This window comes from Tenebrio molitor, chromosome 3, assembly GCF_963966145.1.
Source record: "Tenebrio molitor chromosome 3, icTenMoli1.1, whole genome shotgun sequence".
Lineage (NCBI taxonomy): Eukaryota > Metazoa > Arthropoda > Insecta > Coleoptera > Tenebrionidae > Tenebrio > Tenebrio molitor.
In genome coordinates this window covers 14760261-14773210 of record NC_091048.1, presented here as the reverse complement: position 1 = coordinate 14773210, position 12950 = coordinate 14760261, and the positions used below count along the sequence as shown (strand labels likewise).

Sequence of the window (12950 nt, the reverse complement as noted above, 5' to 3'; positions counted from 1 at the left end):
GAAAAAAGCTGGATATTTTAATTTCAGTAGCCAGCTTTTTTCGGAAATTCGAAAATGTATTGTGGGTTGCATTTTTTATTCCGTCAGGCACATTATCACTCGTGATATACCCTGTATTAATAAAACCTAATATATACTCCTACTGTACTGAAGTTTTCTTTCGTCTTTCCTAAATGCAAACATGCAGAATAATAATAAAACATCACGTGTAACCTGCTCTTTCCATTTTTTAAAATTTCCCGCCGGATCTATTTGTTGTAGCGTAGAGTGAACATTTTTTTTTATAACATTTATGTCAAGCAATCTATGAATGGACAGAGTTACCTGGAATTTTGTTAAGAGTTTGACAAACTGACATATCACCATATCAGTCATATTGACAATAATTGGTTGCTTGCATTGACTTTTTTGAAATGTCAGAAATTATGAATGATACAGTTTACAATAAGAACAACGGTGGCGAGTTTCTCCCTAAGCAAGGGCATCGATTGACGGTCATTAGATATGAAATAAATGTGGAGGGCACGGCCTAAATAAAAGGAAGGTGTCACCACTGCTCCGGACTTGGTTGGCGGGTAACTCCGGGACCTTCCGGTGAGCCAGGAGACGATCTTGACTGGCAGGGACCTGACGTGGACTTGATCCGCTGAGCGTTCGATCCGGAGATCCGTCGCTATCCGCTTGGCGATTGGGGCGGTGGTACCTGGATAAATCGTCTCCAATTACCCGCTTGGACTCCACCATGTCACCAAGTCAGCCCTGCTAAAATCACTGGTTCGATGACCTGTTCACTCTCCTGAGGCACTACCTACACTACAGATCCGCCGTGAACTTCCCCTTCTGACTTTCATTCATTCATTCAACTTCATTTATTTCCTTACTTTTTGTATTACATCTCAATTTATACTTAAGACTATGTCAAGTTACAGTGGGACGCTGCTGGGGGTTATGATTTGAATATAATACAATATGAACACAGTCAAATGGAAAATAAAAACACAGCAGAATACAAAGGAAGTTATGTGATTATAAAGGTTACAATAAACTCATATACTAGGTGGCGCAGAGGAGGCAGGGGGACGGAGATGGTGTCTTGTGCGTCCTTGGGGGTCCTGTGGCTGGATGGTTCTGTTCTGGGTTGGTCGTTATGGCTTCTGGGTCCTGTTGTTCCTGGTATCTGGAATAGAGAGAGAAGTGCAGAAAAAAGAACAGAGAAGGGGTTAGTTGGGCTTACAGAAGTAGATGTCCTGGGTCCCGGAAATCCTGGCGTCGTCGACGGTTACCGCATGGTCAAGGGTGTCTGGAGGTCGTCCGGTAGAGCTGTTGGGGGCTGTTTGAGCTTGCGCGTGGGAATTTTCGGGATTCTGTTGAGGAGGCGGCCGTCACGTGTCGGGAATTTGAACAAAGTGGAAAGGGTTTGGATGGCGATGGCGTTGTTGGTGTTTAGAGTACGGGTCACGTAGCTCTGCAATTGTTTGAGGCGTTGTTATTTGATGGAGGTTGTCGGAGGGGAACGTGTCGGGGAGTCGAAAGATCCTGCGGAGCATTCTTCTATCGCAGACGGAGATTTGATGGAGGCGAGCAGGGTATAGGGTGGCGTAGATGGGGGTACGGTATTCAATGATGCGACGGATGAAGGATTTGTAGGTGTGGTAATGGGTACAAGAGGTTGGCTCGGTTGACGTTCTGGTTGAGGGTGCAATTTTTGGAAAAGGTGACGCCGAGGTAACGAATGTGTTAGAGTTTAGGGATGGCCTGGGTGTCGAGCAGGAGTTGGGGGGGCTTGGTGGCGGGACCTGGAATTGTTGGCTCCGGAGTAGGACATGAAGATGGGCTGGGATTTGAGCGGGTTCGGCTTGATTCTCCAGGCATTTGTTCAGGTGGTGATGTCGTCCAGGTGATCCTGCCGGCCATCACGGGGTTTTTCTGGCTTGTCGACACGGCGGTGTCGTCGGCGAACAGTCTGATCTTCGTCCGGGATTTATTAGGATGTTTATAAGTTTCTGCATCAGCCCTTCGCCAAACCCAGTCGAAGGCCCTCTTTATGTCCAGGAAGACGACGAGAGTGTACTCCTTCAGACTGACATGTCGGGTGGTGTCCGTGTAAAACTCGAGGATGGGGTTGATGGTGCAGAGTTCAGATCGGAATCCGAATTGCTCCGGTGGGAGGAGTTGGTTAATCTCCAGGAAATTTTTTAGGCGGGTGGAGAAGATTTTCTCAAAAACTTTCCCTGCAATGTTCAGGAGAGAGATGGAGCGGTATGAAAGGGGATTGGTTGGGTCTTTTCCCGGCTTTGGGATCATGACAGGCCAGGGGGAAATGGTGGGCGCGCATGCACTTATTGAAGATAGCTGTCAGGGCAAGAATGGCAGTCCGAGGAGAGTTTTTGAATATGGGGGCTCTAAGTTCGTCGGTCCCCGGAGCCTTTTTGTTTTTCAACAGCTTGATATAGGCTTCTACCTCGTCCGGAAGAACCTCGACAACGAGAGAGTCGTCTTCCGGAAGGGAGCGGAGAAGATAGTTGGGGGGGAGGGGTTGCGGCGAAAATAGTTGACGCTACTTAACACTTGCGTGAAAAAAGCGTCGTCGAAATGGGGGTCGTTGGAAACTTGGTGGATTTGTTCAAGGGTTCCGGCGAAACAATTCGCTTTTTCCAGGGGAAAAGTTTATGATGGCGTTGTTCCGAACGAGGTGGTGGACAGGGGTGGTTTTCTGTCCTGTCAGAGTTTGGAATTGAGTCCAGAACTTCTTCCCGTTACGGTAGTCGAGGAGTCGACAGGAGTCGATCCATTGCTCCTCACGGAAGCGGTTCAGGTCCCTTCTAACTTACCTCTTTGGCGCTGGTTCCCACGATTTATACCTTCCGCCCCCTCTCTGCGCGGATTTTTCTGCGGAAGTCGGTGTACTTTCTTGTCGCGATGGGTTCTAGAACGTTCGAGTGTTATCGCGAAGATTTACAAGCGCGGCGATTTAAATCGTAACACTACCTATTCGGATCAAGTAAGTGTTCGGTAAGAAAAGAAAATCACAAATACTCATACCTAAGTGATATTAATAAACTGTCACATTTTGTCAATGACATTTTCTTTGCATATTGTAATCGTATTTTAAAAATATCAAGAAAAATGATGTGGTCAAGGATTATAAAGAATAGTATAACACTAGGTAAGTGTGTTATGTTTTGTAGAATTGACATGACCACCTAGAGTTAAGGTCAAACCCGCATTGCATCTTCCCTTGTACCGGGCGAACCTGAATGTCCTGATATTAAAACTGACCTACCAGGACCTGAATCCAAAAAGCTACGCAAAGAACTCGGTGCTATGCAGGTTTGTTTTGAAGCACTTGCGTTTTAGTCTCTAAAATTTGTTCAGGAGACGGGTTCAGTGGAAGTGTTCGGCGACTATGATAAATCTATCGGAAATTATTTCGTGGATGCTGACGGCAATATTTTCTTGGACGCTTTCTGTCAAATATCATGTGTTTCAGTAGGATACAATCATCCTGAACTGCTAAAAGTGTTCAACGACGAACACAACATGGTAAGCGCTCTCGCAAATGAAAAAAATTTCCTAACCAACATAATATTTTCAGAAATGTATGATTAACAGACCCGCCCTTGCAGTATTTCCTGGAATTACTTGGCCAAAAAGAATCCAGAATCTTTTATCTCAAGTATCCCTTGGTTTGTTTTGTTCAAAATTTATGTCAGTCTCCATTGCAGATTTCTCCATGTTTGCCCAACATGACCCTTATGATGTGCGGAACATGCTCTAACGAAAATGCTTTTAAAAACATTTTTATAGCGTATCAACGGAAAAAACGTGGCGAAAATGTAGATTTCTCTGAAGAGGAAAAGAAAACTTGCGTCTTAAATAAGCCTCCTGGGTCGCCCAATCTTTCAATTTTATCTTTCTTAAACGCATTTCATGGACGTACCATGGCTTCTTTAGCTACGACTCATTCAAAGTATATTCAAAAAATAGATCTCCCATCTCTGAATTGGCCCATTGCTCATTTTCCCATGTACAAGTACCCGTTAGAGGAGAACAAACGTGAAAACGATGAAGAAGATCAAAAATGCTTAGCAGAAGTTGAAGATCTGATTGAACAATATGACAAATGTGGTGTCCCAGTTGCTGGAATTATTGTAGAACCCATACAAAGTGAAGGCGGTAACAACGAAGCGTCACCACACTTCTTTCAAGAGTTGCAAAAAACTGCCAAGAGACACGGCGCATATTTATTGTTAGATGAAGTACAAACCGGGGGAGGGGGAACCGGTAGATTTTGGTGCCACGAATATTTTGATTTGGAAACACCACCGGATTTGGTAACTTTCAGTAAAAAAATGCAACTAGGCGGGTACTTTCATACGTTGGAGCTGACGTAAGTGTGATATACGATTTGATTTTTACAATAAATAATATTTACAGACCGAAACTACCCTCTCGTGTATTTAACACGTGGATGGGTGATCCCGGAAAAGTTATTCTTTTAGAAAATATTATTAGAATTATCGGCGAACAAAACCTTCTAGAAGTCGTACAAAATACTGGAAAGAAATTAAAATGTAATCTTCATGACTTTGAAAAAGAATTTTGCCATTTAATCGACTCCGTTAGAGGACCTGGAACATTTTTGGCGTTCAACGCAAAGAGTGTTAAAATAAGGGATCAAATAATAAGAAATATGAAATGCAAAGGTTTTTTTCTGTAACTGATTCATTGTCTTCACTAAGTGAACGTTTGTTTCAGGTGTGATGTGCGGTGGATGTGGTATACAGGGAGTTCGTTTGAGACCAGCTTTAATTTTTCAAGAACACCATGCTGATATATTTTTAGCTAAACTGAGAGAAGTTTTGATGGAATTGTAGTAATTTTTGTTAATACTGTGTAGTACTCGTACTTGTCAATTGAAAAATAAATCAAACGTAAATTGTTTATTTCATACTGTCCGGTAGATGCTCGATTGCATCATCAATTTGAGTCCGGTAGGTGATTTATAACAGTATCAGAGCCGGAAAGCATGACCAACTTCATTAAACTATGTTATGGCCATTCCAATTCATTAAAATGCGCTTCGTATGAAGTATGCATGACCAACTTCATTCATATCCGCTTCGCTTCTATATGGCCGTCTCAATTTTGAATTTTACATGCAATCAAATGTTCCCGTTTGATGGACATCTACTAGCGACCTCCACTCAACAAACAACCAAACTACAAATTATGAATTTGACATTAACATCAAGGTCAATGACCTCATTTTTATGTTATTACTGTTATTAGCCCATTTAACGAAAACACGAAGACGAAAATGTTTGGTTTAATTTAACTACCTAGATGACAACACTAACAAAACACATTTTTAAAGGTAAGAGCAAAATTTATAACCATTTATAACTTCAACACTTTTCGGCTCAGTGCTTTACTGTTTAAGCTCAGAGTCTTCAAAGAATCCGTTTTTTCTACACAAATATTATTGAGGACTGGTTTCACAGCCGTTTTAATAATAATCTTGCAGACTGCAGCTTTGTGTTGTGAACAGGAAAACACAGAATTTTGAAAGAGGTGATCATATAGCAAGTCATGCAACTGAAGACATGGTTTCTCATACTGTAAAAATGGTAACAGTTTTTGTGCTATATTTGCAATTCTTTGAATAATGCCCACAAATGCATTATTGGGATATATCAATCGACCCCGATCTTGAAGGGCTATTAATCTTAATAATGGTCCTGGTATGGTGGTAGATAAGAGTGGAACAAGACATTCATCACAGTGAAATTGATCTTCTAACTTCTTATGTATCCTGAGAGAAATGCTACTGATTCAGAAAAAATATTACTTGCAGGTGTAATATTTTGGCTGAGACTGTGTATGCTGGTTCTAACATCAATAAGCAATATTAGTTCTTCAATATTTGTAGTCACACATTCTCCGTAAGTTTTAGAAGGAATCTTTGCTTGACTAATGAAATTAATGTTTTGAGCAGTATTTGCTGATGAAGATGCTTTTACAATTCCACAATGAAGAATTTGTTTAATAGTTCAAGCTTAGTCTTCAAAGAATCCATTTATTCTACACAAATATTACTAAGGACTGCTTTCGCAGCCATTTTAATAATAACATTGCATACTGCAGCTTTATGGTCTGCACAGGAAAACTCTGAATTTTGAAGGAGGTGATCATACAGCAAGTCATGCAAATGAATACATGGTTTCTCATATTGTAGAAATGGTACCTAACAGTTTTTGTACTATATTTGCAATTCTCAATAATGCCTACAAATGAATCACTGGGGTACAGCAATTGACTCCGATTTTGAAGGGCTATTAATCTTAACAAAGATCCTAATATGGTGGTGGATAAAAGTGACATAAAAGATCACTTTGACAAATATGTATTGTATATGTATTGTTTTGCAGGGAAGAAGCAGGTTCATTTTCATCTAGGGACGGTCAGGATATGAATTCGTACAAACAACAACAGGGTTCTAAAATAACTAAAGAAAACATTTTGCATGTTGTACATTTGAGATCTGAATTCCTACAAATATGAATGGGACAGCATCTTTAGTGAGTGTCACTTTTTTTGAAGATGATCTGTAATTTTGTTGAGATTTATAATACCATTTAATAAATTACCTTCTATAAGAAATTTTATTATTCAAAAAATACTACAAAATCTTTTAAGAGACTAACAATTTGTTTCTCTGATCGGGATCGCTTGGAAATTGGAAAAAAGGTTTCAAATTTGCACAAATAAAACACTTTCTGCCCATTTTGTTAAAAAAATAACTTAACAGTCCCGAATTTATTTAAACTTTAGAATGAATAAGTTGTCAACTTGACGGAAGATGGCGACACATGATGCACGTTTCATGGACTACTTTGCAGGAACAAATTTTTGCTAAATTGAGACGGCCATATAGAAGCGAAGCGAATATGAATGAAGTTGGTCATGGAAGTATGTTATGGATAGTCATAGAGAAAATAAAATACTATAGAATGAAAAGTCCCTAATAAATTTTTGGAAAATCGTTTAGCGCACCCTCACCACACCACAAGAGGGCGCAAATGTTTTAAAAAGTCAAAACTTTAAAATCAAAGTAATCTCAATAATCTAAAAATCAGTCAAAGCAGTGTCAATCTTTATGTCACTATCTTGTAATTCAAAATGAGGCTGTCTCACGTTCACATATAATGTAGTACCGCTGCTAATATTGCTAAATTTGTTGTTGAGAGAATGAAGCAAAATTTATATAGAAAACAATCAACAAATTGAAAGAAAAATAATACTTCAAGACCAAGAGATTACACCATTATTTGATACACCTCATCTTATTAAAGGAATTAGAAATTATAGGATAACAAAAGATTTGGTTTGGGAAGTAAACGAAGAAATTTTAAGTGTGAAATTGGACCATATAGTGAAGGTTTATCTTTATGATTCAGCGTGGGGCGAATTAAGAGCCCTCCACAAAATTACGGACATGCAGATAAGATCCAAAAGATGTCCTATGCAACTCAAGTTTTGAATCGTCATAATCATGATTAATTAAACTATCACGCTATTAGTTAACTGTGGTAATTTCTAATAACAATTGTTGTTAATAATCTAATATATATTTTAACTAACAGGTAGAACAAACCTAAATGATGAAGACTTGGAAACTGCAAAAACAATAACTTTTTTGACAAACTCTTTGATTATAATCTGGAGCGAGGGACATTTCGCCCACGTTGCGAGAAACCTCTTGCTTGTGGAGTTTACAAAAATCCGGGGCACACAAAATTTTGGCAGGAAGCAGTCCTACACTTACGCAATATGTACTTACTTTGGAAAAATTTTTGGATTAAAAAAAAGCACTTCCTTCCATAAAAAAATTGAATGAAAATATTGGAAGGATTTTTGGATGTATACTAAAATTTAGCAGAAAGTGGCAAGTGTGAGTTTTTTAGAGTTTGTAAAAAATGTTAATAAGATTCATGATATTTTCAAAATTATATTCAGTAACATAATTTCGGCCGATAATATTAAAAGCAAAATTTTAACGGTAATTCAAACATAAGTACCTAATGTTAATTTTTCGTTCACTTAAAAATAAAATTGAAGATGAAATTATTGGTAAAATAATTCATTTAACCACATTTACATTAAGGGGTAAAATTTAATTTTAAGTGGTAGGATACGAGAACGGTAACATTTAGGAATAATATTTATAAAAATTAAGCAGAACTGTATCAAAAACGGTTGAAAATAAAATATCAAAAGTATTGCTGGCGTTTTAATTTGTTGTAAAAATTTGCGATGATAAAAAAAATCAAAGGAAAGGTAAACTCATCCAGTAGGCTGTGATTTTGCACCCTCACCAGGATAAGAGATGGCGGTAAACGCTTTGTGCCCAAAAAATGTATAGGGAGTTTGCGTTCTATATGTTCTTATTTTGTCTATGTGGATAGTGATGAAGTGGTGCCATCTGTTTGTTAGACATGAAGGTAAAATTGCCGTCAAATTTGAAATTTTGTCAATCAAAAAACTCTGAAAATGCATTATTTGTGGCAATTCTGAAAAACCTTTATTTGAATTTCCCAGCGACAGTGGAGTTAGAGCTAAATGGTTTGAAGTTCTTCGGGAAATTTGTGGTATTAGAAAAGAAATTCGTTGACATAGTTTAATGAAGTTGGTCATGTGATGGAAATGAAGTGGCGATATCTAGTGAAATTTAGAATAACCACACATTTAAAAAGTTAAATGTCAGGTTATGTTATATGCCATTTCATTGTCAAAAACTGTCAGTTTATACTTTTATGACGACGAAAACGTATAAACTGACAGTTTTTGACAATGAAATGGCATATAACATAACCTGATATTTAACTTTTTAAATGTGTGGTTATTCTAAATTTCACTAGATATCGCCACTTCATCTCCATCATCATAGACAACACAGTAAACTTATAGAACGCAAACTCCCATAGTTTTTTGCATGACCAACTTCATTAAACTATGTTATGGCCATCCCAAATGTCGAAAAAAAGTAAACCAAATGACAAGTCGATGATGGAGATGAAGTGGCGATATCTAGTGAAATTTAGAATAACCACACATTTAAAAAGTTAAATACCAGGTTATGTTATATGCCATTTCATTGTCAAAAACTGTCAGTTTATACGTTTTCGTCGTCATAAAAGTATAAACTGACAGTTTTTGACAATGAAATGGCATATAACATAACCTGATATTTAACTTTTTAAATGTGGTTATTCTAAATTTCACTAGATATCGCCACTTCATCTCGATCACATGACCAACTTCATTAAACTATGTTAACGAATTTCTTTTCTAGTACCACAAATTTCCCGAAGAACCTCAAACCGTTCAGCTCTAACTCCACTGTCGCTGGGAAATTGAAATCAAGGTTTTTCAGAATTGCCACAAATAATGCATTTAATGAGCATTTTCAGAGTTTTTTGATTGACAAAATTTCAAATTTGACGGCAATTTTACCTTGATGTCTAACAAACAGATGGCACCACTTCATCACTATCCATAACCTACTTCATACCAAGCGCATTTTAATGGGATTGGAATGGCCATAACATAGTTTAATGAAGTTGGTCATGGTTTTTTGTGCCCCGACGCCATCTACTGGCTTGTGGTAGGTGCAAAATAAGACACAGCCAGCTGGATATCCTGGCTTTTTTATTTATTTTAATTTAAAGTAATTTATTTATTAAACTAAAAGACAACATTTATTTCGAAGTTATTATTTTCAATCTTTTTCGATACATTTCCATTACATTTTTATAAATTTTGGTTTGGTCTTTCTTTTCCTCAATTGCGGCAAACAGAAATTTATCGCATCCTTGCCTTGCATTGCTTTGCTCTTTATTTTGACATCGAATTTTGCATGAAGTTTTATACGTTTTCGGTACATTGCAACCCGAATTTTGGATCGACATTCTGCCTTTTTATAATTTTGAATATGCTCAGCTTTTCTTATTTTCTTTTTGAGACTTTCACATCATAAGAATTTATATCTTCATCGTCATTACTATATAAAACAGGAGTTACACAATTATAGTGTCTTCAGTAGAAAGGTCGTAGATCAGTAGATCGGATGAAAATTCTATAAAAAGTACTTTTCAGTTAAAATATAATTATCAATATTTTTTTGCTATTACTGGAAGTAAATCTGGACTGGAAAAGGAGGGAAGTTGTATCTTGTATCGAGGGTACGGCCACATTCGTTCGTGTCGAAGTCTTTGCTGGAAAAATGAAGTCCATACACAGTGTAGCTGTTATACCAACACTTTCATAGGCTCCAAAGTATATAACTGCTTGTTACCCGTCTTTTTAATACATTCCATAAAACGCCCAGGATATTTAATTGGATTTGGAAATTTATGGCGAGTTCCACATGGTTTATGATACCTTTGCACGGTGCAAAGTCTCACAATAGTAAATTTATTACTTATGACTTGATATGTCAAAATATAATTTTTTAAATTTTGGCACAAGTTTCCGCGATTTTTATTTTTATAAAACGGCAGCGTCCCCTGACGACTTGTGGTGAGTGCGTTTTCAAAAAAACGAGGAAAATGCATAGGAGTTTGCGTTCTATAGGTTTACTGTGTTGTCTATGATCATCATAGACAAAATAAGAACATATAGAACGCAAACTCCCTATACATTTTTTGGGCACAAAGCGTTTACCGCCATCTCTTATCCTGGTGAGGGTGCAAAATCACAGCCTACTGGATGAGTTTACCTCTCCTTTGATTTTTTTTATCATCGCAAATTTTCACAACAAATTAAAACGCCAGCAATACTTTCGATATTTTATTTTCGACCGTTTTTGATACAGTTCTGCTTCATTTTTATAAATTAGGTAACATTAGGTACTTATGTTTGAATTACCGTTAAAATTTTGCTTTTAATATTATCGGCCGAAATTATGTTACTGAATATAATTTTGAAAATATCATGAATCATTAATATTTTTTACAAACTTTAAAAAACTCACACTTGCCACTTTCTGCTAAATTTTAGTACCCAAAAATCCTTCCAATGTTTTTTTAATCCAAAAATTTTTCCAAAGTAGGTACATATTGCGTAAGTGTAGGACTGTTTCTCGCAACGTGGGCGAAATGTCCCTCCCTCCAGATTATTATCAAAGAGTTTGTCAAAAAAGTTATTGTTTTTGTAGTTCCCAAATCTTCATCATTTAGGTTTGTTCTACCTGTTAGTTAAAATATATATTAGATTATTAACAACAATTGTTATTAGAAATTACCACAGATAACTAATAGCGTGATAGTTGAATTAATCATGATTATGACGATTCAAAACTTGAGTTGCATAGGACATTTTTTGGATCTTATCTGCATGTCCGTAATTTTGTGGAGGGCTCTTAATTCGCCCCACGCTGAATCATAAAGATAAACCTTCACTATATAGTCCAATTTCACACTTAAAATTTCTTCGTTTACTTTCCAAACCAAATCTTTTGTTATCCTATAATTTCTAATTCCTTTAATAAGATGAGGTGTATCAAATAATGGTGTAATCTCTTGGTTGAAGTATTATTTTTCTTTTAATTTGTTGATTGTTTTCTATACAAATTTTGCTTGATTCTCTCAACAACAAATTTAGCAATCTTAGCAGCGGTACTACATTATATGTGAACGTGAGACAGCCTCATTTTGAATTACAAGATAGTGACATAAAGATTGACACTGCTTTGACTGATTTTTAGATTATTGAGATTACTTTGATTTTAAAGTTTTGACTTTTTAAAACATTTGCGCCCTCTTGCGGTGTGGTGAGGGTGCGCTAAACAATTTTCCAAAAATTTATTAGGGACTTTTCATTCTATAGTATTTTATTTTCTCTATGTCCATCATCATAGATCATCATCATTCCATCATCGACTTGTCATTTGGTTTTAGTATTTTACAGTAGAAGTCCGTTAGGATAGCCTTTACTGCCAAGCCAGAGATTTTGTGAGACGAGCTCGCAGAGCGAGTCGAATAATACTGGCGAGGCTGTAAAGGCCCTAACGGACGTGTATTGTACAATAGTTTTTGTAATATCTCTACGATTCGTTCACAATTATCTCTTTGAAATACATTTTTTTCAACGCCATCGAAAAAACCGAATGATTAATAAGTGTGCGGAGGACGTCGTCATGTCGACCGTTGTTTGTGAAAAAAAATTGTTTCAATGTTGTTTGTCAGATTTGTTCAACGCTTAACTTTCCGTTGAAAATAAGTGAATGAAATCAATAAAAAATCGCAATCAAGATATTCCCGATGTCCTGAAGTCAGGTCATCGTTATTGCCTGCAAAATCGCGCTTGTGTTAGTGAAGCATCATCTTCGATCTTGTCTCCATTTGCTGCTGTTTGTCAGATTTGTTCAACACTTAACTTTCCGTTGAAAATAAACGACTGAAATCAATAAAAAATCGGGATCAAGATATTCCCGATGTCCGGATGGCCGCAAAGCAAGTGAGGTCATCGTTATTCCCTGCAAAATCGCGCTTGTGCCGGTGTTAAAATTCTGAAGCATCATCTTCGATCTCGTCTACATCAGTTAGTGGCATACGGATTTCGATTAATTCAAGGTGTGTCCCATAAGATTAAACATTAATTATTGTACCAATTGTAAAAAAGTTGAAAAATAAAGTTTAGATCTACGTTGCTATAGTTATTTAATCATTCATAACGGCCGCTCCCGCTCATAACGGACACCCTTAACGGACTCCGGCCGTTATGGGGTTGTTTACATGGTGACAAACAGTCCGGAAAGCCACCATTAACAACTAGATATTACAAAAACTTTTTTTCGACATTTGGGATGGCCATAACATAGTTTAATGAAGTTGGTCATGCGGAAAGTGTCACTTAGCAACACCTATCGGACTGTTTTCCTTTTATAC

The 12950-nt window shown here is 37.2% G+C and overlaps 1 protein-coding gene and 2 long non-coding RNA genes across 6 annotated transcripts; 2 read left to right on the top strand and 1 right to left on the bottom strand.

The window, feature by feature from the left end:
- The first annotated feature begins 3061 nt into the window (after positions 1-3061).
- On the top strand, positions 3062-4939 carry LOC138126051 (4-aminobutyrate aminotransferase, mitochondrial-like). The gene is made up of 7 exons (XM_069041733.1): positions 3062-3166; positions 3215-3330; positions 3376-3543; positions 3596-3676; positions 3726-4390; positions 4438-4706; positions 4759-4939. The coding sequence occupies exons 1-7, from the start codon at positions 3127-3129 to the stop codon at positions 4875-4877; spliced, it is 1458 nt and encodes a 485-aa protein (XP_068897834.1). The 5' UTR covers positions 3062-3126; the 3' UTR covers positions 4878-4939.
- A 149-nt stretch (positions 4940-5088) lies between these two features.
- On the top strand, positions 5089-7661 carry LOC138126052 (uncharacterized). Of its 4 annotated transcripts, XR_011157586.1 has the most exons (3): positions 5093-5377; positions 5528-7592; positions 7647-7661. It is a non-coding gene; the product is annotated as an uncharacterized lncRNA (long non-coding RNA). The 4 variants fall into 4 exon arrangements; XR_011157585.1 differs by lacking the exon at positions 7647-7661 and having other exon boundaries at positions 5089-5377; positions 5528-6663; XR_011157588.1 differs by lacking the exon at positions 7647-7661 and having other exon boundaries at positions 5089-5377; positions 5444-6663.
- Positions 7662-9760: 2099 nt separating this feature from the next.
- LOC138126460 (uncharacterized) lies at positions 9761-10561 on the bottom strand. The gene is made up of 2 exons (XR_011157833.1): positions 10194-10561; positions 9761-10138 (listed from the first exon to the last, which is right to left on the bottom strand). It is a non-coding gene; the product is annotated as an uncharacterized lncRNA (long non-coding RNA).
- Between the last annotated feature and the right edge of the window lie 2389 nt (positions 10562-12950).